Source organism: Lathamus discolor, chromosome 9 (assembly GCF_037157495.1).
Source record: "Lathamus discolor isolate bLatDis1 chromosome 9, bLatDis1.hap1, whole genome shotgun sequence".
Taxonomy (NCBI): domain Eukaryota; kingdom Metazoa; phylum Chordata; class Aves; order Psittaciformes; family Psittacidae; genus Lathamus; species Lathamus discolor.
In genome coordinates, this window is record NC_088892.1 from 2,737,989 (window position 1) to 2,760,485 (window position 22,497).

At 53.1% G+C, this 22,497-nt stretch overlaps 1 protein-coding gene across 1 annotated transcript; it reads right to left on the reverse strand.

Moving 5' to 3' along the window:
• Window positions 1-9,327: 9,327 nt before the first annotated feature.
• On the reverse strand, window positions 9,328-21,577 carry LOC136019595 (trimethyllysine dioxygenase, mitochondrial-like). The gene is given in 6 exon segments (XM_065689937.1): window positions 9,328-9,429; window positions 10,332-10,568; window positions 14,173-14,292; window positions 17,077-17,323; window positions 17,326-17,346; window positions 18,067-21,577. Coding segments are annotated over 6 exon segments (867 nt in total). The 5' UTR covers window positions 18,296-21,577; the 3' UTR covers window positions 9,328-9,416.
• Between the last annotated feature and the right edge of the window lie 920 nt (window positions 21,578-22,497).

Consider the following 22,497-nt stretch of genomic DNA (forward strand, 5'->3'; position numbering starts at 1 on the left):
AAAGAGGAAGCTTCACAGCAGCTCATTCTCAGAGCACAAACCCCTCTTTGCCACAAGTGAGTGTGTCACAGACAACTCTACATCAATAGGCTTCTCTCTACCTCCTGATAAAGCTTTGCAGGTTTACAGCACTGCCCTGTTCAAGCTTTTCCTTTATGGAGAAGGTTCTTTTCCAGAACCTGGTCTGTTGGTGAAGCTGGAACCTGGGTCATAAAGAACTTACTTATTTACCTTCCCCCGTACAGAGCAAAGAGAGAGAAGCAGATACCAGAAGTCTGATCTTCCTGTTGAGTTTCTTAGCTTTGGGCTATAGCCCCCATAAAGAGCACACCACCGTTTCCCTGCAGGCTCCTGAGCTGAGACAGCTCCTGCTATTTAATGGCTACTGAACATCTATTTAACGCTAGATAAACACTGTACTCTTCCAGAGAGATTTTGTTCTTTAACTAATTTAAGGTTGTTTCCCAGCTGTAGTGCATCAGGCTGTGACACTGTTGTGGTGAAGAACCAAGGAACTGATGTCTACAGCAATACTGACCCCGTTACACATTTCCAGACAGACAAGAGGCTTATGAGAAGCAGCAAAAATGTGACCAGGGCCTCATTCTGCTTGAATTCATGAGCATTTAAAATAGAAACCCCATATGCCCAGCACCTGGAGGGCTGTCCCACTTCAGGATGGGGCCATCGCCACAGATGAGGGACATTAAGCACAAACCCAAACTCTGTAAGAGATTAATGTGCCATTAGAGCAATGGTTAAGTTTTATACTTCCATTTTTCTAAGCTGTTCTCACACCAAGTGAGTTCCTTCAGGTATTTATATTGTGTCTACCCCCCCTAACCTGCCACATCTGTGTCTCAGCAGGTTCCTAGTCCCTGGCCTGGCTGCTTGGCCTGAGGCAGCCACTGCATCACCTGCAGCCCCAGCTGCAGACACTGGTGGAAGGACAATGAACTTTAAGGTGAGTGGAGCTTGCAATTGGCCCAGTACAAAGAGGGCAACACTTTTTTTGGGGGGGTTGGCATTAAAGGGGAGGCTGCTCCATTCAGACCCTGCCTCTCCCCTTGGCTGCGGCCAGCTGGGCACTCTCGTTTCTGTTTTAACCTCCCCTTCTCCTGTGCCCAGCAGGTTCTCTATTCCCATGCACGTGGTTCCTCAGTGCAGTGCCAGGTTCTTGCAGGGTCATATCACATGTCATGTTCTGCATGCAGTAACTGAGTTAAAAGCAACTGGAAGTTGGGCACATGAGCAGGACATGTGAAAAGGAACAGTCCTGTCCCCTCCCTGGAAGTAGCACATTTCTTGGGTAGCCCTTGGCAGCTGCAATGGAGGCACCACCATGCAACAGCAACGTTCAGGGTAAGCATTCACTCAAAGGTGTCTTTGGAAAGATGCTGAAGGATGAAGCTTTGGCTCTCCAGGCTCATAGTTCACTTGCTTGCAGGCAGGATGAGCTGGCGCAGATGAGTGCTGCCCACCCATCATGTTGCCATCACCCATGTCCCCCTCTTAATTTGACTGCTCCAAGGAGCAGTTTCTATCAGTCAGGCCACTCTGGCTGCATTAATACCTCCAGGTTGCTGTAAGGAAACTCTAAAACCACATTCTCTCTTAATCTCAGAAGAGCTACAAGCCAGACCAGGGCAGGTTCCTGCTCGTGGTTAACTCCTCTCACAAGTACATTAAAAGCTTTTCTGGCTCTTGTGTTGCAGGGCTGGGAGAGCCCAAACAACAGATAAAGCAGCACCAACCTGCTCACAGCAGCTGCCAGAAAGAGTTTGCTCGCCCACTGCTTGGGGCCAGTGGCTTCTTGTGGTTGGGGAGAGGTGAGAGGAGCAGGTGACCATAGGCAGACATGAAGCTGATGAGCTTGAGCCCTTCTGTCTTCCCCCTCCCACGCTGCTGCAGCCCCTGAGTGTCTCCCACGTCCTTTCAGAGGTTACCAGGAGCAGCCTCATGGTGCTGTCAGTTCCCTCAGCACTGAGGGGCACATCCCCTCAGGTCCCACACATCCCCTCAGGGCCCACACATCCCCTCAGGGCCCACTCGCGTGTCCTGTCCTGATCCTGACCTGATCCCATCCTGCTGAGGGAGCTCTCCATGCTGTGAGTGCTCTCTGAGGGCCAGTCTTACTGGTAAAATCCGAGGTGAAAACATTGGGTGCCTTGACCACGTCCTTTGTCACTGGGTCTCCCCCCATTCAGCACTAGCTTCAAAGGATGATGTTCAGCCACCTGGGATGGATGAAAATGTGGAGGAATAAACAATGACAGGCAGCAAGGCCATGAAGAGAACCAGGGTGACACTTGAGGTCTCAGATACAAAGCTACACTTATCCAGAGAGGGAGATTGCTCTGAGATGCAGCCAGAGATCTCCACCAGCACTGAGCCATTCGCAGCCACAAGGAAAGCCACACAGACTTTTAAGAGCTCCAAAGAGTAAAGAAGGGCCAGGGCTGGGCAAGCTCTGCAAGGAGCTGCTCAGAGAAGGAAGTGGCAGAGCAGAGGCAGCTGGTATGGCTGCAGCATGGGTTAAACAGAGAGGTGGGGGGCACAGTGTAGGTGAAGGCAACACCTTCTGTGGTGGGAGCCCGGGGTGGGGGGGGCAGAGAAGTGGAGAAGAGAAGGTGGAAGCAGGAGGGACCAGGGAGCACTGTGGAGCACATGGGGCCAGCCTTGGCTCCTCTCACCTCTTCCATCCAGATTAAGTCCTGCAGGCTCCTCCCTGCTCTGTGCACAGTGAGGTGAGAGCCCGGCTACAGCCCTGCAGCTCCCTGAGAGCACTTCCTGGCCTCAGCTGTTTGAGAGCTGCTTCTTCCCAGGCTGAGCTCCAGCCCTAAGTGCAGCATTCCAAGAGCATGACGCCACCAAGGCTGCTATCTGGAGCACGGCTTGGCCCAGCACCCTGTCCAGCAGGATCTCAACAGGTCCAGTTCCCCTGGGATTTTCACCCTTTCCCTGGAGAGGTGATTCAATGGCTGATAGTTCTCATGGTGAAACATGTTCCTCTTGTGTCCAGTTGGGATCTCCCCAGGACTAACGTGCCCATCACCCCTCTCCATCACGGTATGTGCCAAGAGCAGCTGTGGTCAGGAGATGCCCAAGGCTCTCACCCTTCCGTAGCATGCAGGGCACATAGTGCCTGGCTTTCCCTAAAAGCCAGAGGGAAACAAAACTCCGTGTGTGCCCTCCCTGCATTTTTAAAGATGCCTGAAAATCCTGGTGCTGCTGAGGGAGATGCAGCCCTTTAAACTGGAATTACACGGCTCAGCTGCCTTCCACGCGTGCATCCCACCCTTCCGAGCAAGTGGCATTATGTGCCAGGAACTCCACTGCACAGAAAGCCCCATCTCCCTGTGCTACAATGGGGACATCTCAGAACAACAGAGGAACTGTTGCCCTGGGATTGTGAACTCAAGCAAACTGCACTACTCAGCAATTACTCACATACAAACATACGGACAACTTCTCAGGACAAAGGACCTTCATATATTCTTTTAATGACAAGACTTGGGGTAGTGAACCTGGGACTCATGATTAAAATCCATGTAATGTTCTCTGTTACCCTGTAACGAAGGGGAGTCTGTGGCAGCAAGCTCCCATTGATTTGCCTTCAGCATCTTTCTTTTCCTTCGGGTGATTCTGTATTCCCAGGAAGTCTCAAGGAGAAGCTGAAACCAGCTCATCCTCCAAATTCAAGAGGGACTTTCCAGGCAAACTAATGCATTCCTGTTGCTCCAAATCCTTTCCAGCCAAAACTCAGCATGTGTAGCTGCTGGAGGGGGAGGCCTGGGGGTGCAACATCAGCAACAAAGACATCCTCTCTGCTTGGAGGCACAACAATGTTCTGCAAGGCTCCTGCTTGAGACAGCTCCCACAGGGACTGAAGCCAGGGCAGGTCCCCAAGGGCACATGTCACGGGAATGGCAGTCTTGGGGTCACCATCGAGCTGTCACTGTCACCCAGCCAAGGAGCCCCACCAGCGTCACCCCTCCACTGGGCTGCTCCCGGCAGCACAGCCCATCCCATGGGATCCCTGGCCCAGCCCAGACTCACCAAGGAGCAGCAGGATGGAGCCGAGGCTCCATCAGCACCAGCCGGACGACAGCATCTCTGGGTCACAGCAGAGGAGCTGAAGCTCGGGCTGATGGTCACCACACCTCCGTTCGGTGCCAGGGCTGTCAGCTCAGCCAGGGAGGAAGCTGGCGACTCTTCCTCGGGCCCTGGTGCAGCACGGGGGTTCCTTGTGGGCCCAGCTTTTCTTCGTGCTTCAGCCCACAGGCTGCTACAACTGCTGGTGGTGGGACCTGGGGAAGAGGGGGAGTGTCTGTGACCCTTGTATGGTCCCATTTTAGAGCTTGAGTGACGCCAGGGCAGGAGGTGAGAGCACCAGGGCTCAGTGCTGCTAAAGCAGCACCACCCATCAGCAGCAGGGGAAGCCTCCCCCTGGCTCTGAGATGGGGACCTTGTGCACCCGCAGCAAAGGCAGGACAAGGCTCATTGGGAAGTGGAAGATGAAGGATTTAAGCATTCCTCTGGCTCCAGCAGGGCTTCAGAAGCCCTAAGAGAACTGTGATAAGGATTTGCAAAGCACCAAGAGTAAAAAACAGGGATTAAAAGTGCATAAATGGTAAAATACAACTATATAAGCAATACTCATGACACCATGAACTACCAACCTTCACAGCAGAGCCCATCACCTACAGGTGAACACAACACATCCCAGCTCTCGCCCCTTCCTTCCTGCCCATGAGCATGGCCAGGGCCATCGCTGTCAGCCCAATTACTGCTGCCTCCACTCACGTCGCCTGCACTTGGCTGGGTGATGTGTCCTGCCTGGGTTTGCACCTGAAGGTGACATTGTCTGTGAGCAGCAGCAGGGACCTGTTCTCAGGGAAGAGCTTTGCATGGCCAAAATCAATCCATCTTTCCCCCAGCTCAGGGAAACCACCCACTTCTCTAATACCTAAAGGCAAACAGCCAGCGAGGTGCTTGCTTTCATGAAAGCACAGCACAGGAGAACTCTTCCCAGCAGGAAATGCCTCCTTTCGCATGCCCAGGAATAGCCCCCAAACCCCAGGGCACAGACGCTGCAGAGAGGCCTCTTTGAACACCCTCTTCTCAGCACACTTTGGTCCCCAGCCCTGTGCTCAGACCCTCCTGGACTTACTGGGGAGGAGTGGGATGGAGCAAGCGGCCATGCCCGTGGGAAGTGCCCACATCTGGCCCAGAGCATGGTCACGAGAGTGGAAGCTGCTGGTCACAAACCTCCGCAGGGCCTGGAAGGGAGCTGGGAGCCAGCACCAGCATCTTCCTCTCTCAGGACGCAGACTTGCAGCTCAGGGTGGGCAGAGCAACCTCTGGACACCTCCATGGCTCCATAGGATTTTCCCTGCTCAGGGAAAGCTGAAGGTCTAAAAAAAACACCCAGTTTTGGGGAAGGGCAAACTGGAAAGAGTAAAGTTCCTTCCTTTTCCTTTCAGCCTGGAAACAGCCAGCAATCAAAGATAACAACGGTACCTTTGCCTATGAGGATCAGGTAAATGGGACAGGCAGCAGGCTCCTGCTGGCTTCCTCCTCAAAAACCCCACCCCGTCAGAGAGCCCAGTGAGCTCTCACTGCTCACAAAGACACCCCTTCCCAAGCCCCTCACTCCCATTCCTTTTGTGCACAGCCCCTGTGCTTCTCTTCCCCACGGAAAGCCTTCGATGGAACCCAAGAGCTAACAGGGAGGACAGAGGTGGGGGATGCACCAGCACAGCCCTGTGACCTGCAGGTGAGCTGGGGGCTCTTGGGCACACTGGGAGGGGAACAGGAAGCTCTGAGGTGTACTGGGGGCAAATGGGGTTCCTGGTGTGACCAGCAGGTAAATGGGGGGAGCTCTGGTTTCACCACATTGAGCACGCCGGGAGCACTGAGAGCTGAATGAGGGGCTGTGCTGCACAAGTCAAGAGGGAGGGGTCTGGTCCGAAGGGCACCCGGAAGAGACAAAACACCAGTGCTGGGTCTGAACTGGATGGGCTTTAAGGTCCCTTCGTCCAAAACCAGGCTGGGATCCAAAGGGGCAGCGCTAATCCCAAAGCCACGCCGGGTGGACAATTTCTTGCCTCTTCTGCCACCTTGTGGCCGATGGAAGAACGAACCATGAGAATGCAACCAAGCTGCCTTGGTTACCCCTCCTCGCGTTTATTCCAAGCTGATGGGCAATACAGACTTAGTTTCAGGCTCCTGATTGCTTGAAATGGGTATTTGGTTAAGATGATCACTTTATAAATAATTTATCTAGAGACCTGGTGCTTAGCTTTGGAAAATGCCTTAAACACATCCATTGGATCGCCAGGGAAGGGGAAGGAGGAGGAAGCAGTTCATGATTTATTGGCTGAAAGAACTCAATTACGAAACCTGATCCAGTAGCATTAGAGCACAGAGAGCCAGTTCCCTGACGTGCACACCAAGTGCCCGGCTCACTAGGAACTGATTGCCAAAAAGCCCTGGTCCTCCAGATAAAGCTGCACAGGAAGAATTTAGCCCTTGTGGGAAGCAGAAGAAGATGAAGCTCAGGATTTAAACAAAGCCCTCTCCACTCCATGGCTTAGTGCTGGAGTGGCTACATTAGAGTAACACCGATGAGGAAACGTGTTCTTCTACATTCACCATAAGCAATCCCCCCTAGAGGTTACTCAGACCCCCTGAGGAGTGTGCTGGCCTGGGGCTGGCCCTTCACAGAATCACAGAATCACAGAATCCCAAGGGTTGGAAGGGACCTAGAATATTGCGTCCAGTTCTGGGCCCCTCTGTTCAAGAAGGACAGGGAATTGCTTGAAGGAGTCCAGCGCAGAGCCACAAAGATGATTAAGGGAGTGGAACATCTCCCTTATGAGGAGAGGCTGAGGGAGCTGGGTCTCTTTAGCTTGCAAAAGAGGAGACTGAGGGGTGACCTCATCAATGTTTACAAATATGTGAAGGGTAGGTGTCAGGATGATGGAGCTAGGCTTTTTTCAGTGATATCCAGTGATAGGACAAGGGGCAATGGGTGTAAACTGGAACATAGGAAGTTCCACGTTAACATCAGGAAGAACTTCTTTACTGTAAGAGTGACAGAGCACTGGAACAGGCTGCCCAGGGGGGTTGTGGAGTCTCCTACGTTGGAGATATTCAAGGCCCGCCTGGACAAGTTCCTGTGTGATGTACTGTAGGTTACCCTGCTCTTGCAGGGGGGTTGGACTAGATGATCTTAGGAGGCTGATGTCTGAAAAACACAGCCCTTGGCAGCAGGAGGGTGAGCAGCAACAGCCACCACGTTGCCTGGCAGGAAGGCACCTACGTCACCATGACCTGTCACCAACACACTTGTGCCAGCCCCAGACCTGCCCGCTCCAGCTCAGAGCAGCGGCAGGTAAAGCTGATGTCCACAGTATTCCCCTCACATCCTGGAGGCACAGGAGGCAAAAGGAGCTCAGGAACCCTCGGTACCACCAAATAATTTGTGAGAGGACCCCACCACTCCAGGATCCTTTGGTTCACAACACAGAGATGGTTTGCTGTCACCACCACACTCCCAGCCATGGATTCACCCAGCAGCACAGGGGAAAGCCACCCCCGGAGCATCAGGGTGGGACTGTGTATGGAACCACTGGAGTTTGCTACTTCCACACCATCAATGAGGATGTGTAAAACTCCCCAGCTACGTTGTGCTGGTGTAGCTGGCATTCAAGGAGAACCTGGCAAAGAAAGGAACAGACTGGATGCTGCAGGCTGCTCAGGGAATTCACTGCCTCAGCCTAGAGGAATACTCAATTCCTGCCTGTGCCCGAGGCTGCTGTTCACAGAGATGGGAACCCATCCTGGAGAGATGAACCTGACAGAACCAGCTCACTTCAGGCTGCTGTTACCTGCCACCATAGCTCATGTTTCCCCTCCTCAGCCCCCTCCCCTCTGATCCACAGCTCCCTGCCAAGCCTTCACTGGGAAGCTCCTGGTGCCCACAGCAGTGGGAAATACTGTGAAAGTCAGCCTCAGGCAGCTCAGGCCACACTTGCAGGAGTCTCTCAGCACTAGAGTCTATACAGTCAGTGTTTAGATTAAATGAAGGCAGCAAATGTAGCACTTGTACCTCGGACACAAGAGCATCCTGCTTGCAAAGGAGGGCCAGGGGTGAAAGAGACCAGCCCTGGTTTAAGGTCTAGTATAGCAGAGCAGACACCTCCAAAGACACAAAACCTAAAATCCCCTCTTGGTTCTTAAATTCCCATGTTTCTAGCATTCCAGTGTTTCTAATAACAGGATTTGCCTTTGTTCTTTACACTGCATCCCTTTCATGTGCCAGATCAGTTTATCCCCCAGCTAGCTGAAGCTGAAAGGCACTTCTGTGTTCACTGCCTCCATACGCAGGAGGATCTGGTGAAAACACCACCCAAACTGGTCAGCCCCATGCAGCAGCTGGTGAAATGACAACCTTACACAAAGCCCTTCTTCAGGAAAGGTGAAGGAGCAGGCACAGGGGGAGATCCGACAGCAAATCCTGTGGCTCCTGAGCCTTCGCCCTCGATTCAAACACAAGAACACACACATGGCATTACTGGAAGTCAGGGAAACAGGAGACCTACATCCCTCATCTAACACAGCTCTCCTTCCCAACATGCAGCTCTTGCTACTTCCCCCGTTCCTTCTAACCTAAAACTCTTCAGAAAAACCCTCCCAAGAGGGGGTTCTCCCTTTGCAGGCCACCTCTCCAGCAGCATGGCTTGTATCAGTCACTGCTCCTGGGGTATGTGGTATGTTTAAGAAGCCACTGAAATCTGCCAACAGCCCTCAGTTTGAGTAGTGGCATGTTGACATCAAACAGGGGCCAGATTTTCCTTTTCTCTAGAAGGGGTGAAGTCCAGCCTGGGGTGAGACAAAGCCCCAAAGATCTCCATTCTGCTCTACTGAAGTAAACAACCCAAAAACCTGGAACTCCAGCTGGCAGTAGGCTGAACAGCAGGGATAAATGCAAAGAGTCCAAATCCTGAAGGCACTTGGTTGGAGGAGCACTTCCCATGGAGTGATTAGCCCTTCCTGGGCAGAGCCAAGACAATCTGAGGGCCTGGAGCAACCAAGCTGGGTGCAGACAGCAAGAGGCGGCTGTGCTCAAAGGCAGAACAGGGTCCCACAGAGCTCCCACAACTTCCTTTGGCTTCCACTTGCTCCCTCTCCTTAGCAGGCACCCAGAACGGCTCAGAGAGGGTGGAGGTGTTTGAGGTATGTGCAACGTTGTCCGGGTGACACCAGCAGGTCCCTGTGCACGCAGCCAGGCTAAGCCTGGAGTCCCAGCAGGCGCGCGGTGTTGAGCACATCGTCCCGCGTCAGGTAGCAGCCGCAGAGCTGGCGGTACCCGGTGAACGCCTCCTGCCCGTGCAGGACACGCCAGTTGTCTATGAACAGGGCCTGCAGGAGCAGAGAGGAGGCCATCAGCAGGGCAGCCACCATGGCCAGGACCCTCTGGAAGGACAGGTCTGAAAGCTGCAGGTCCCTCAAGACTGGAAGAGCAGCTGAGGGTTTGCCAGGGTGGGCACGACCACTCCTGCTCATCACTGTCACACAGCACAAGACCACAGCCAGATGTTTCATGTGATCTGGCACAGCTGCTCTACCTAAAGCAGCAGTTCTGCTCTGCTGCTCACCAGGAGTTAAAACACGAGGGCTAGCAAAGCACAGAGACACATTCTGGGCTGTTTCTTTGCTTTTCTACTGGAGAGGCTGGGCAATAGTTCATCAGCAACAAAGGGGCCATCTCCTGCCTCTAGAGTGTCACTTCCCCCCAGCATCCTCAGGAACAGAAGGGTGGGGGGTTCTAAGATCATCCATTTCCCCACCGGATCTTTTAATTTCTGGGGCTCTGGACTCAGGCTAAATCTAGCCTCTGAAGGAATAAAACCCCTTCAAGCAGACACAGCTGAATGAAGAAGCTATGTACTGCAGTACCTTCAGGTCTACAGCTGTGGCTCCAGCTCTTCAAGCTCCTCCAATGCTGAACCCAGCATCAGCCTTTCAGAGCACAGGGCAGAGCTTTTTCCTTCCAATACCAAGGTGTGCTAAGGCATCTTAGCTGCTTCTGGGACACTGCCCAGGTCTCCTGTGACTCACTGGCAACGTGAGGGTTCAAAGATAACCTCAGAGCAGAAGTAAATTCAGCTTCCTACACCTTTGTATTTCCATCACACTGGAAGTTTCTTCTGGAAGAAGTGAGAGGTTGAACACTAAGTGTTCCCAGCCCCTCTGCCAGTCCGCAACTGGCTACCACAATCCCCTCTCCTCCCCATTAGCAAGAGGCCTCACATGGGTGTTACCTGATGAGATAAAGCTCGTTGTTCCAGGGGTAGACATTGAGAACTGGCCCAATTCCAATCATGTGGTTGTGGCAGTCTCCCACATTCTCGACGTACTCGTGCTTCAGCGGGACCTTGGTGAGCAGCTCAAATTGGTCTGGGGCACACTGGAGAACTTGCTCTGCCGCATAGAAACCATCCACCAGCAGCGTCCGCCCACCCGTGCCCTCGTGCTTCAGGCAGTGGAACACTTGGATGCTGCATGAGCAAGAGAAACCAGAGCATGAAGAAACCTTGGCTGCCTGTCCCGTGGCCAGAAAGTGCTCCCCATCAGGTGCAGGTGGATGCAACCACAATAAAGCTCGTTGTTCAGGGGTAGACACTGAGAACTGGCCCAATTCTGAGACAAGGGGGAGCACAAAATCACAAAATGGAATATATAAACCTTTAGAATTAGTTTTAAGTAATGTTAAGTTCGATGGCTTTGTAACAGTAGCAATGGAAAATTACTGAGGTGCATGATACGTAGAAAAAAATAGAGTGCAGCTAGAGAACATACTGAGAATTCCTGTACAAGATGAATTGTTATAGCTGACACAGTTTTAAGAAAAACAGTCTAGAAGAACAGGACTCAGGGATAAGGAGTATCTGGGAATGGCAGGTGTCCAGGATGGGCTACAGTTAAACCAACTGGTAAGTAGGAGGACAGAAGGATTATTATGTCTCTGGTGTGAGTGAACCAGTTAAACTGGTATAAGCATCTACTGCGTGGGCTTCAAAGGCTGCCAGAAGTGATGAAGATTGTTGGAAGAAGTAAACCACCCTCAGAGACCACCACCACAATTTTGTACGCCTTGGCTGCCTGTCCCGTGACCAGAAGGTGCTCCCCGTCAGGTGCAGGTGGATGCAACCACTCTTCTGGTTTCACTGAGGCCTGCCAGGGAATGGAGACAGACCAGCAATTAACAGCTGTGCCTGCGGGTTCTTAAGGCGTAATCTACACCATCTCAGAACAAGAGGACAGTAAAGAAATGCTGGTTGTACTGTTGAAGTTGTCAGGAAGTACAAGGGTGTCCAGGGTGACTCTCATTCAAAGGCACATCCATTATTGTCTCCCACAAGGCAACACATTAAAGACCCTTTGGAAAGCCTGGAGGAGTCCCCAGCGAGCATCTTACCTACAGGCACATCCCTCCCTAGTGGGAAACCATCCAATTCAGCTTCTGTCCTTCCATTACTTCTCTGAAGCTTCTCTTTTCCTCTGTCCAAGCAAAGTGGGCATTGTGCTGTTAGAAGCAAACACCCAGGAGCTGCCTCCAGCCACCTTCCCTTGTTAGAAAATGAACTGTTACCTTCAGGGCCTGTGAACCCAGTCCCACAGCAGGGGATGGGGCAGCACCTCCCAGCTCCACACTCACCAGCACCTTTTCACCTGGGCGCTCTATTCACCCTTTACAAAGTCAGTGCAGGAGCACTGGAGCAAAGGCCACTCAGTGCCTCAAAGGCAACAACCTCCTCCTGCAGCTCAGGGCTCCGAAGAAGCCTCTTCTCTGGGCAGGCTCTTTGGTACCTGAGGAGCCGGATAATGTTGCAGTCTTTCCCATAGCTTGGGGGTTTTCTATCCTCTACCCTTATTTTGTATAACCTAAGCTATTACAAAACTTAACCTGAGACTTGTCAGGCCTCAGCCAAAACAATGGGGAAGAAGCAGACATTGAAATGAACACATCTGCCTTGAAAAACACCTAATTCCATTTAGAAGCAGGTCAAAGACTCAAGCGTTTTGGAAGCAAGTCTGGATGAGGCTGGGAAGAAAGGGTTTCTGGCAGAGGTGGTGGCTCAGGAAAGCCAGAAATTCCTGCACAACTCTGGCTTTGCAGAACTACAAGCACTCATGGTTAGCCCTACCAATTAAACCCATGTTGCCTTTGCTTGATGCATTTTAGCTGGCTGCAGATGGAAGGTTCCCTACCTGAAGGGAACCCTTTCAAGTGGAAAAGAAAGATACAAAAAGAGCTAATGAGCTCTATAGTTCTGGCACTGCGCAGTTCCATCAAAGCCCTTCTGAAGGCTGAAGTTCTGATCTTATTTGATGTTGGGGGAGATTTTATGAACTCCTAAACCAAGTCAGCCAAGCAGGTCACTGCAAACCATGGGTTCTGCACTCAGCTGTTAACTGAAAACAGAGACCCACCTGGAGTCAACAGATCTCCCCCCTTAGTCCCCCTCTGCTTTTCCAGCTCTGTGCTGCAGACCTTTCCCATTCAGGTGTTCAGCAAGTTACAGCCTCACTTGGGAAGAGCTGATCCTGCCCCAGGGCAGGAGGTGTGGACTGAGTGACTTCTCTTTGTAGCCTCATTTGCAGGAGATCACAGTACCTCCAGGCATCTCCCCCAGGCTGTTTCCCCTCTTGACTGAGATAAAAGCAGATAAAAACACTACTTAGGCTAGAAATTAAGCCTGAAGTCTCTTGCGCTTCCCCCTGAGCCATGATCTGCTGCCTTTCCACCTCCAGCTGGGTATCAAACTCACCCTAGAGGCTGTACCAGAAGAGCAGTTGGGAGAACAGCATTTGTGAGCCAATGCTGCAGCTACAAAATGCTTTTTAAAGCACAGAAGGGTGTGAGCTGGGGGAGCCTGACTTCTGCCTACCTGCAGGGCTGCACCCCTGCCAAAATGCAGCCACCAACCTGTGCGAACTAGTGCAGAGCAAGGTGAGCAGGGCCTCTGAGGTATCTCTCCATGCTGTGCCAAGGGGAGCTGCTCTCCCTCCTCTCCAGAAGCTCCTCAGCCCACAGAGCTGGCCCGATGAGGGTGAGGAGGGTTCGCCCCAATCAGCAGGGGTAAGGCAAAGCAAACCTTTCCAGCAGCAGCTTTGTGCAACAGTTCATGAGAGGCACTTGCTGCAGGGGAAGCTGTGCTTTGCCGGTGTCCTGGGTTCAGCAGTAGCAGTCATTTTTCTCCTTCTTAGTAGCTCGTGCAGCGCTGTGTTTTGACTTTTGGCCTGGGAACAGAGCTGGTAACACTGATGTTTTAGTCTGACCAAGGACTTTCTGAGCTTCATGCTCTGCCAGGGAGGAGGTAAAGCCAGGAGGAAGCAGAGACAGGACACCTGACCCAAAAGGTATTCCATACCACAGCACGTCATGCCCAGGATGTAACGGAGAGTTACCTGGAAGGGCTAGTTCACTGTGGGGTTGGACTAGGTATCAGTCAGTGCTCGGTCAGGAGGGTTAGGGGAGTTATCGGTTGGCTGGTGCTGAGGTGTTGTATTCTCTTCCCTTGTTATTTCCTTCATCATTATTATTACTGGTGGTAGCAGCGGTGATCTGTGTTATACTTTAGTTACTAAACTGTTGTTATCTCAACCCGGGGGAGTTACATGCTTTTTGATTCTCCTCTCCGTCCCTCCGGGAGTAGGGCAAGGGCAAGAGGTGGGGGGGGAGGGGAGTGAGTGGACAAGCTGTGTGGCTGGGTTTAAACCACGACAGCCAGGTGTACCCAAAAGACACCTCAACCCAGCTTCTCACCCCCATGAATGCTCTGGGGCACCTCAGAGACTCTGAGAAGAGACTGTGAGAGAAGCTTCAGGGTAGCACAGGAACGACCACAGCATTGAGCCGCCTTTGAGACTACAAGAACTACTTGAACCACAGCAATACCAAGCTGCAGTCAATAACAGCCAAGTCCTTCACTGCCTGCATTCTGGAATCCCCAGAAGTTCCAAGCATAGGGAAAAGTGACCTACAGACTCCCCCCAACTGCAGAGGGATCAGACAGGACCTGGAATTGCTGAGTGACCAGTGCAAGTACATCCCAGCATCAGCACTGGAGACAACACAGCCCTAGCAGAAGCACTCACCCACAGGGCTCCTGGAAGTAGGTTGTGTCTGTGTGACGATCCAGAGCCAGCTTGGTGTAGGCAGTGTCTCCCCGGGAGAAGTCCGAAGTGAAGTACCACATCCTGCCATAAATGGTCTCCCTGCAAAAGGGACAGGCAGTTATAGCATGGGCTGAGGGAGCAGGGGGTCGGAAAGCAGATCCTCTCCTGCTTTGAGGTCACTCCCCTCCAGCCTCTGTACAGAGGAAATTAAAGCAGAACAACGACATTCACAATGCCAAGAGCTAGGCCCACTGCTGAACGAAGTGGGTACCCTGGAGACAGAGGATATAAAGAAGGCAGAGGTGCTGAATGCCTTCTTTGCCTCTGTCTTTACTCCTGCAGACTCTCCCCGAGGGCCCCGGATTTCTATAGCCCCAGATGGAGTCAGGACAAAGGAGGAATTTGCTTTGGTAGATGAGGATTGGGTTAGGGATCAGCTATGCAAACTGGACATCTGTAAATCGATGGGTCCGGATGGAATGCACCCACGGGTGCTGAGGGAGCTGGCGGAGGTCATTGCTAGGCCACTTTCCATCATCTTTGGTAAGTCGTGGGAAACGGGCGAGGTGCCTGAGGATTGGCGCATGGCAAAGGTCACACCAATCTATAAGAAGGGCAAGAAGGAGGACCCGGGTAATTATAGACCGGTCAGCCTTACCTCCATCCCTGGAAAGGTGATGGAACAACTTATTCTTGACTCCATCACTAGGCATATCAAGGATGAGGGGGTCATTAAGAACAGCCAACATGGTTTTATGAGGGGGAAGTCATGTATGACCAACCTTATAGCCTTCTATGAGGAAGTGACTAGGTGGAGGGATGATGGTAGAGCGGTAGATGTAGTTTTTCTTGATTTCAGTAAGGCATTTGATACTGTCTCCCACAGCATCCTCATAGATAAGCTAAGGAAGTGTGGGCTTGACGATCAAGTAGTGAGGTGGATCGAGAACTGGTTGAAAGGAAGAAGGCAGAGAGTTGTGGTCAATGGCGCAGAATCTAGCTGGAGGTCTGTGACTAGTGGAGTTCCTCAGGGGTCGGTGCTGGGACCGGTGCTGTTTAATATTTTCATCAATGACCTGGATGAGGGAACTGAGTGCACCCTCAGCAAGTTTGCTGATGACACAAAAATGGGAGGAGTGGCTGACACACCAGAGGACTGTGCTGCCATTCAGCGAGACCTGGACAGGCTGGAGAGTTGGGCGGGGAGAAACTTGATGAAATTTAACAAGGGCAAGTGTAGAGTCTTGCATCTGGGGAAGAACAACCCCATGTACCAGTACAGGTTGGGGGTTGACCTGCTGGAAAGTAGCGAAGGGGAAAGGGACCTGGGGGTCCTGGTGGATAGGAGGATGACCATGAGCCAGCAATGTGCTCTTGTGGCCAAGAAGGCAAATGGCATCTTAGGGTGCATTAGAAAGGGAGTGGTTAGTAGGTCAAGAGAGGTTCTCCTCCCCCTCTACTCAGCCTTGGTGAGGCCGCATCTGGAATATTGCGTCCAGTTCTGGGCCCCTCTGTTCAAGAAGGACAGGGAATTGCTTGAAGGAGTCCAGCGCAGAGCCACAAAGATGATTAAGGGAGTGGAACATCTCCCTTATGAGGAGAGGCTGAGGGAGCTGGGTCTCTTTAGCTTGCAAAAGAGGAGACTGAGGGGTGACCTCATCAATGTTTACAAATATGTAAAGGGTAGGTGTCAGGATGATGGAGCTAGGCTTTTTTCAGTGATATCCAGTGATAGGACAAGGGGCAATGGGTGTAAACTGGAACATAGGAGGTTCCACGTTAACATCAGGAAGAACTTCTTTACTGTAAGAGTGACAGAGTACTGGAACAGGTTGCCCAGGGGGGTTGTGGAGTCTCCTACACTGGAGATATTCAAGGCCCGCCTGGATAAGTTCCTGTGTGATGTACTGTAGGTTACCCTGCTCTTGCAGGGGGGTTGGACTAGATGATCTTTTTAGGTCCCTTCCAACCCTTGGGATTCTGTGATTCTGTGATTCTTGTCCCTCCTCCAGTGTTCAACTTCTCACTCTCCTCCCCAAAAGACTGATGGCACCTGTCAAACCAAGGAAGCCCCTGAGTGGCATGAGGAGCTGCCAGGGCACAACCAGCCCCTGCCTGCACCCACCCACCACCGACCCCACTTCTGTTCTCAGGATCTTGCGTTTTCAGCCACCTTCCCCCCTACAACATGCACAGAAGGAGACAGAGGGACAAACAGTGCTCAGGGGCTAAGGGGGAGGGTACCCGGAGCAAAAAGCTGCCTGGATATTCCTTGGAGCCCTTCATTTTTATTTATTTCTATTCATTAGAAGCAATCCCTCCTCTCCCAGCAGCGTAAGGCAAGTTAAAGTGTTTATGCAGCTTGGACAAGAGTTGAAACACAAACCCTGTCCTGCCATGCCGCTGGGCTGTTTTAAACACAGCAGATACATTTCTCACTGTTTTTCTTCAATGAGAGCTACAAACTGGTTCTGATCTGCCCGGCTCCCAGGGCCAGGGCTGCCCTCCTAACCTTCCAAGTCATAACAGGAAATGCCTCTCTTTGCAAAGCTCTGCTCTTCGCACACAGGCCACTTCCTCCAGTTCCTCCTCTCTGTGCACAGCCCCACTGTCACAAAAGTCACCACGCGCTCCTGAGGCAGCTCCACAGCCTCATGATCCAGGCTCTCACCTAGGAAGAGGCAGATCCCACAGTGCAACACTCCAGCTCGGTTCAAGCACAGTGGCCAGAGGCTGTGGAAGACCCAGACCTTTGCTTTGCAAACCAGGCCACAGGCACGACACACAGGACAAGGCAGCAGCACCTTCCCAAAGAACTGAGCAGTCTGCCCTCACAGTTCCTGACAAAGCTGTCAGTGGCATTCCCAGGGCAGCCCCTGTTACCTGATCAAGCTGATCCTTTCTGCCACCATTTCTGTGTCCTCTTTGGTGGGCGCAACATTCTCCACGAAAGCGATGCCATAAAGCAGGAAGTTCTGCAGGAATTCCTTCAGCCCCTCATCTGTCTCCAGGAAGCTCCGGCAGTCCACAGAGGGCACCTGGGCCTGGCAGTAGATTTCAGCGTTCCAGAGGATGCGGGGGTGCATCACCTGCTGCTTCTGCCCCTCGTAGCTGTTCTTCACCAGCCATAGCGTGTCACATGCCCGTCTGGCCCTGATGCGAGGGACCAGAGTCACAGTCACCACCAGTGCATGCCACAGCCCCAGCTCATGATCAGCACAGCCACCACTCTCAGACAGTCCTCACCCTGTTAATTTGTCTGGTGACAGTCTTTGCACCCTGATGCCACCCACACTAGTGTCTGGTTCAGGCTACATGAAAGCATCACTGCTGCTGCAAGGAGCCAAATTCAGAGCCAAGGGCCTCAACTTCAGTGGTTCTGGTTTCTGCTGACAGAACTCCATGAGGAAGTTGAGCACTGAAGACCAGCCCATAACTAAGGGTAAGTTACAACAGAAGGGAGAGAGCAACTGAGAAGAAAGGACAGAAAACGTGAGTTCTGACCAGGGATACCAGCTCCAACAGCAGGGAAAAGGAACCCAACCATTTCTTGACCAGTCTGTTCACTCCCTGCATTGCTGCTGGGTTCAAACCAACCAGCGAAACAGCAGACACTGAAGATACTCACATCTCTACCCAAAAAGGGCTGGTGACGAGGGGGAGGACAACACAGCCACACATTTAAGACCAAGACATGTTACAGCAACAGCAACTGTTTAAAATCTTAGGGCCAGATCTCTTCCCAAAACAGCTACTGATTTAGAGACAAGGCTGCCCTCTCCCAGCACACCTAAGACCAGGATCCACCACCGAGGCTCCCTCCAAGCAGGGCTGGTGGCCCAGAAACCATGGAACAGGCACTTTGCTACCTACAGGTGAGGAAGAGCGTGGTCTCATCCACTCGCACAGCCTTAGGTTTGATGGCCAAGTCCACACTGGCGGTGTCCAGGCTGCGCTGGTTGGTCTTGGCATTGTAGCAGGAGGCAGAGCGGCAGTGGTCCCGCAGCCACATGAAGTCCAACTGCATCAGCGTGTTGGCGTACCTGAGCTCTGCAGAGGAGGCCAGGCTCAGAGCTGCACTGGTGCCAACAGGCAGAACCATCACCCAGAACTGAGCCCACAGGTTAGGATCCCACTGACTGACAGGGGATGCACAGCTGGTTTGTCACACTACGCAGTGTCTTCATGGAAGGCCTGGCTGTCACTGAGCTCACCATGGGTTCCCTTCTTACCTAGCTCACCCTGCAGCAGGAAGGAGTAGAGCTAACATGCTGCTCACATAATTACCTCTTTCATTTCTCTTCAAGCAGTAAATTCAGAGCTGTACATAACTGAGGAGGGGAGAAGCAGGTGGGATCAAAGGAAAGGTTGAAGAGGGCTGGGAGGCCCATTTTTAGGCTCTTCTGTCTTGCTGGCCTCCCTCTGTTTCTGGGATAAGGGCAGGAGAGGAGCAGGAGGAAGATGGTACATGCACATGAGCTGCACATGAGCCCTGCTTGCCCCCCCCAAGCTCCTGCCCATCACTCACCGACAGCAATGAACCGTCAGGGGCTCAGGGAGCTTTCTTACCAACCTCAGCCCATCCAATGCAGCAGCTGCAGCACCACCAGACACAGGGTGTCTCCTGCTTTGTGACTCCCACAAATCACAGCAGAAAACAGTCCTGGGAAACAAATGAAAGCCCAGGATTTACCAGGCAAAGCAGTTCCAGAAGGGACTGCAACGTGCTGCCAAAGCCTCATCCTGACTGCAGGTCTCGGCCTCTCTCTGGCCTCCCCACTTTGAATTCCCCATTCCTGGGCAGAGCTACAGAGCTACGGGACAGAGAGAAAAGTGACCTTGGGTGGAGGCACAGGAACTGGAGGAATCCAGGGATTAGGTCAGTTCTAGAAGAGCATCAAAAGAGCAGTGAGGAGGAGGACGAGGATCTCTGTTGCTGCTGAAGGACACCACCAGAACAGAAGAGAATCCAACCAGGGTTAATCTTAGCCTGGAGATCATGGGACCATTTCTCAGAGGGAGATCTGTAACGACTCCTCAATTCAAGGGCAAAACCTTCCAAGCATTAAGATGTGAAGCCACACAGAGCACCCTGTCCTGGTTATCCATTCCTGGAGGGCAGGTCTCAACCCAGCAGGATTTAACAGCACTTTGGTCTCAAATGCACAGAAATGTGGCACCACTGGGGAGACGCAGACTCTGGGAGCTTTTCTTATCGAAGACTTGTGATTTTCCTCCATGCTTTCTCAACACTGGAGCTGTGGCTGCCCCACCTGCTTCTCCACTGCAGAGCTCTCGAAGTTGGCAGTAGCAATAAAATCACCTATTCCATGTTCTCAGACAACAACTCGCTGGGCAGGAACAAACTAAACCAGAGGCAGCTCTGGGGGAAATGCCTGGAAACAGTTTTCTAACAGAACATGGTCTGAGGTGGGGATGTGCCCCTTCAGCAAAGGCTCACGAGGTTCCTGGCCTCGAGTCGCCAGCAGCTTCAGCGCGGCACAAAGATTTGAACTTGGAAGTGCCGGATCTGCAGCTGCCAAAATGCAACCCTGGCTCCTGGCAGCTGCAGGAACCAGCTGCCAAGTCACGGACATGGACCTTTGAGATCATCAAGTTCAACATTAATCCAGCGCTGCCAAGGCCACCGCTAAACCCCGTCCCCAGGTGCCACATCTACACATCTGTTCAACCCCTGCAGGGACGGTGACTCCACCACTGCCCTGGGCAGCCTGTTCCACGCTTGACAACCCCTTCAATGAACAAACTGCTCATAATCTCCAGTCTAAACCTGCCCTGGTGCAACCTGAAGCTGTTTCCTCTTGTCCTGCCACTTGTTCCTTGTGAGAGGAGACCAAACACTGCTGTGAAGCCCATGAAACTCCTTAGAGATGCTGATTGAGCTGCAACACCCTCAAAGACTCCTGGATTCTCGCTACACACAGAGGAACTGGGGCACCAGAGAGCTTACACAGCCCAAGCCAGAGTTACCAGGCACCTGAAGACACACCACAGCACTTACTCTTCCCTTTGGTGGTCTCCAGCCAGGCAGAAGATGAGGCTTTGTAGAACAGCCAATGCTCAGTCCTGGAAGAACACTTTCCAGCACACACACTGAAAATTCAATACAGGGAAAGGAACTCTCCACTTCTGATGTGCAAGCTCAACCAAGTGAAGAAAAGCCACAGCTAAAGAAAAGCAGAACTTGACTATGATGTGTATTGGCTTTAGAACTTAAAGAAATTATTTAAGTCCCTGAACCAAACACTACAACTCACAAAACATCAGCCTGTTCTTTAGGATGTGAAGGAGGGGAGGCTCTGCCCAGGTTTTGGTATCAAGAAACGCCAACAGGGAAAGGAAAAGAGCAGCCACTTTGTTTGCCCATGCCTGGTGTCCTCACACAGGACCCAGAGCTCACCTCCCAATCCCTTTAGCAAGTGGCCTCTGCTCAAGGCAGCTCAGCCCTGGTTCCATCTTTCTGCACATGTTCCTTTTATCTCCTCCTCTCCCAGTATCAAAACTCACCAGAGAACACACAGAGGCAATGGTGAGTGACCCAGATACTGAACCTCATCACTGAGACCTCCTGCTCCTCTGCTGTCCTTGCTGGAAATAGACACCACCACCAGCGCACAGAGAAGCCTTGAATGAAATCTTCCCAAGAGATCCTAAACCTGAGAGGAGCTGCACCAACCCCTATGATCAGAGAGGGTTTACATTCTGCCTTTGTGTTCAGTCGGAGCCAAGAGCTCTCCTGGCTGGAACCAGGTATGGGAATAGCCAGCTCTTCCCCTCACCTTTATGCTTCTATCACCTTTATCCCCCCAGAGCCTACCAGGCAGTGGATGAAAGCCAGGAGCAGGACCAGACCCCCCGTAAGCAGGAGCAAACATTCCAATGTGTTGTGAGCTGAGGAACTCCCTTGAGATGGAGGCCAAGAGACAGGTTGTGAAGGGAGGAGGAAGGAAGAGAGGCCTCAGGAGGGCTCATGTCCAGGGGACTTCCCTCCTGCCCTTCAGCAGCATTCCACTGCTGTCACAAGTGCTGGTTCCTCGAGCTCTGCTAAACCCCACAATTCCCCCTGTGAGCTAAGGAAAACACTGAGCTGGAAAAACCAGGAGCCAGCTGGTTCAGCAATGCCTACACACATGGAAGGAGAAGCCCCACACCTCTGTGGTCTGCGGTCAGCTTGTAGCCAAAGCCTGCCAGGAGCCAGGCAGCTGGTGCTGGGGACGCTGCTCTGAGGCCTGACCTGTGCTGGTGCTGTGAACAGACCTGACCTGTGGCAGCATGGGCAACCCAGCTTCCAGGCTCCTTTAGCACCCCGGAAAGAATTCCCTGTTTCTCACTGAGCATTCCTGAGTGCTCAGCTGCCGACACTCACGCACCCTTGTCCACACCTGGAGCCTCTGGCTAAAGCAAAGGGTTCTGATCCACCAGCAGCACGGGATTTCAGCAGCACAACAGGCCTTGGGCTTCTGAGAGAGAGAGAAAAGGGAAATCCATTGTTTTGTGGAGGCAGCCTGAGGAATAGCGGGCAATCCCCAGGCAGGGCAGCTCGGAAAAGACCTTTAAGATCCTCAGACTGAACCGATCCCCAGCAGTGCCAAGGCCACGGCTGACACCAGCGAGCGCCGCTACTGCAGCAACGGAGAAAGCAGCTGAAGAGCAGAGCGCTGCAGAGGCTGGGACAGAGCCGCCGCCCCGGGCGGAGCAAGGGCCCGAGCCAGGGGCTGAGCCCCACGCTGGGAAGCAGCTCCTGGGCACAGGCGCTGGGCTGCCGGCAGAGCGAGAGGGGCCGCGGCCCGAGCTGCCCCCGCTCCCCAGGCAGCTGCGGCAGCGGCTGTGCCCCGCTGAGAGAGGCTCCTGGCCCCCCCCGCAGGCCGCTGCTGCTGCAGCCACCGCGTTAGGGCTGAGCGCTCAGGACCCAGAGTCCCCTGCAGCCCTCCCCCGCGGGCACCGCTCGCAAACTCAGAAGCCGTTAAAGGCACCCCAGACCCGGCAGCTCCATCCACAGCCGCTGCGCTGCCCTGGCAGCGAAGGGAAGAACCTGCTCGCCCGAGGCTCAGCAGCGAGCGCCGGCTCCAGGCCCCGCTCCCCACCGCTTCCCGCAGCCTCCTGCTCGGAGCTCCTCCGCTGCCTCCAGCGAAGCCTTCGTGGGCGCAGCCGAACGCGAGCAACCTCCGCGTCGTTTCCTGCCCGCAAAGAGCCGGCTCTCGGGCCCCTCCCGCAGCTGCGCGCGGACGCTGCCCCGCCCGCCCCGCCCCGCCCCGCAGGGGCTGTCCCTGCTGCGGGCCGGAG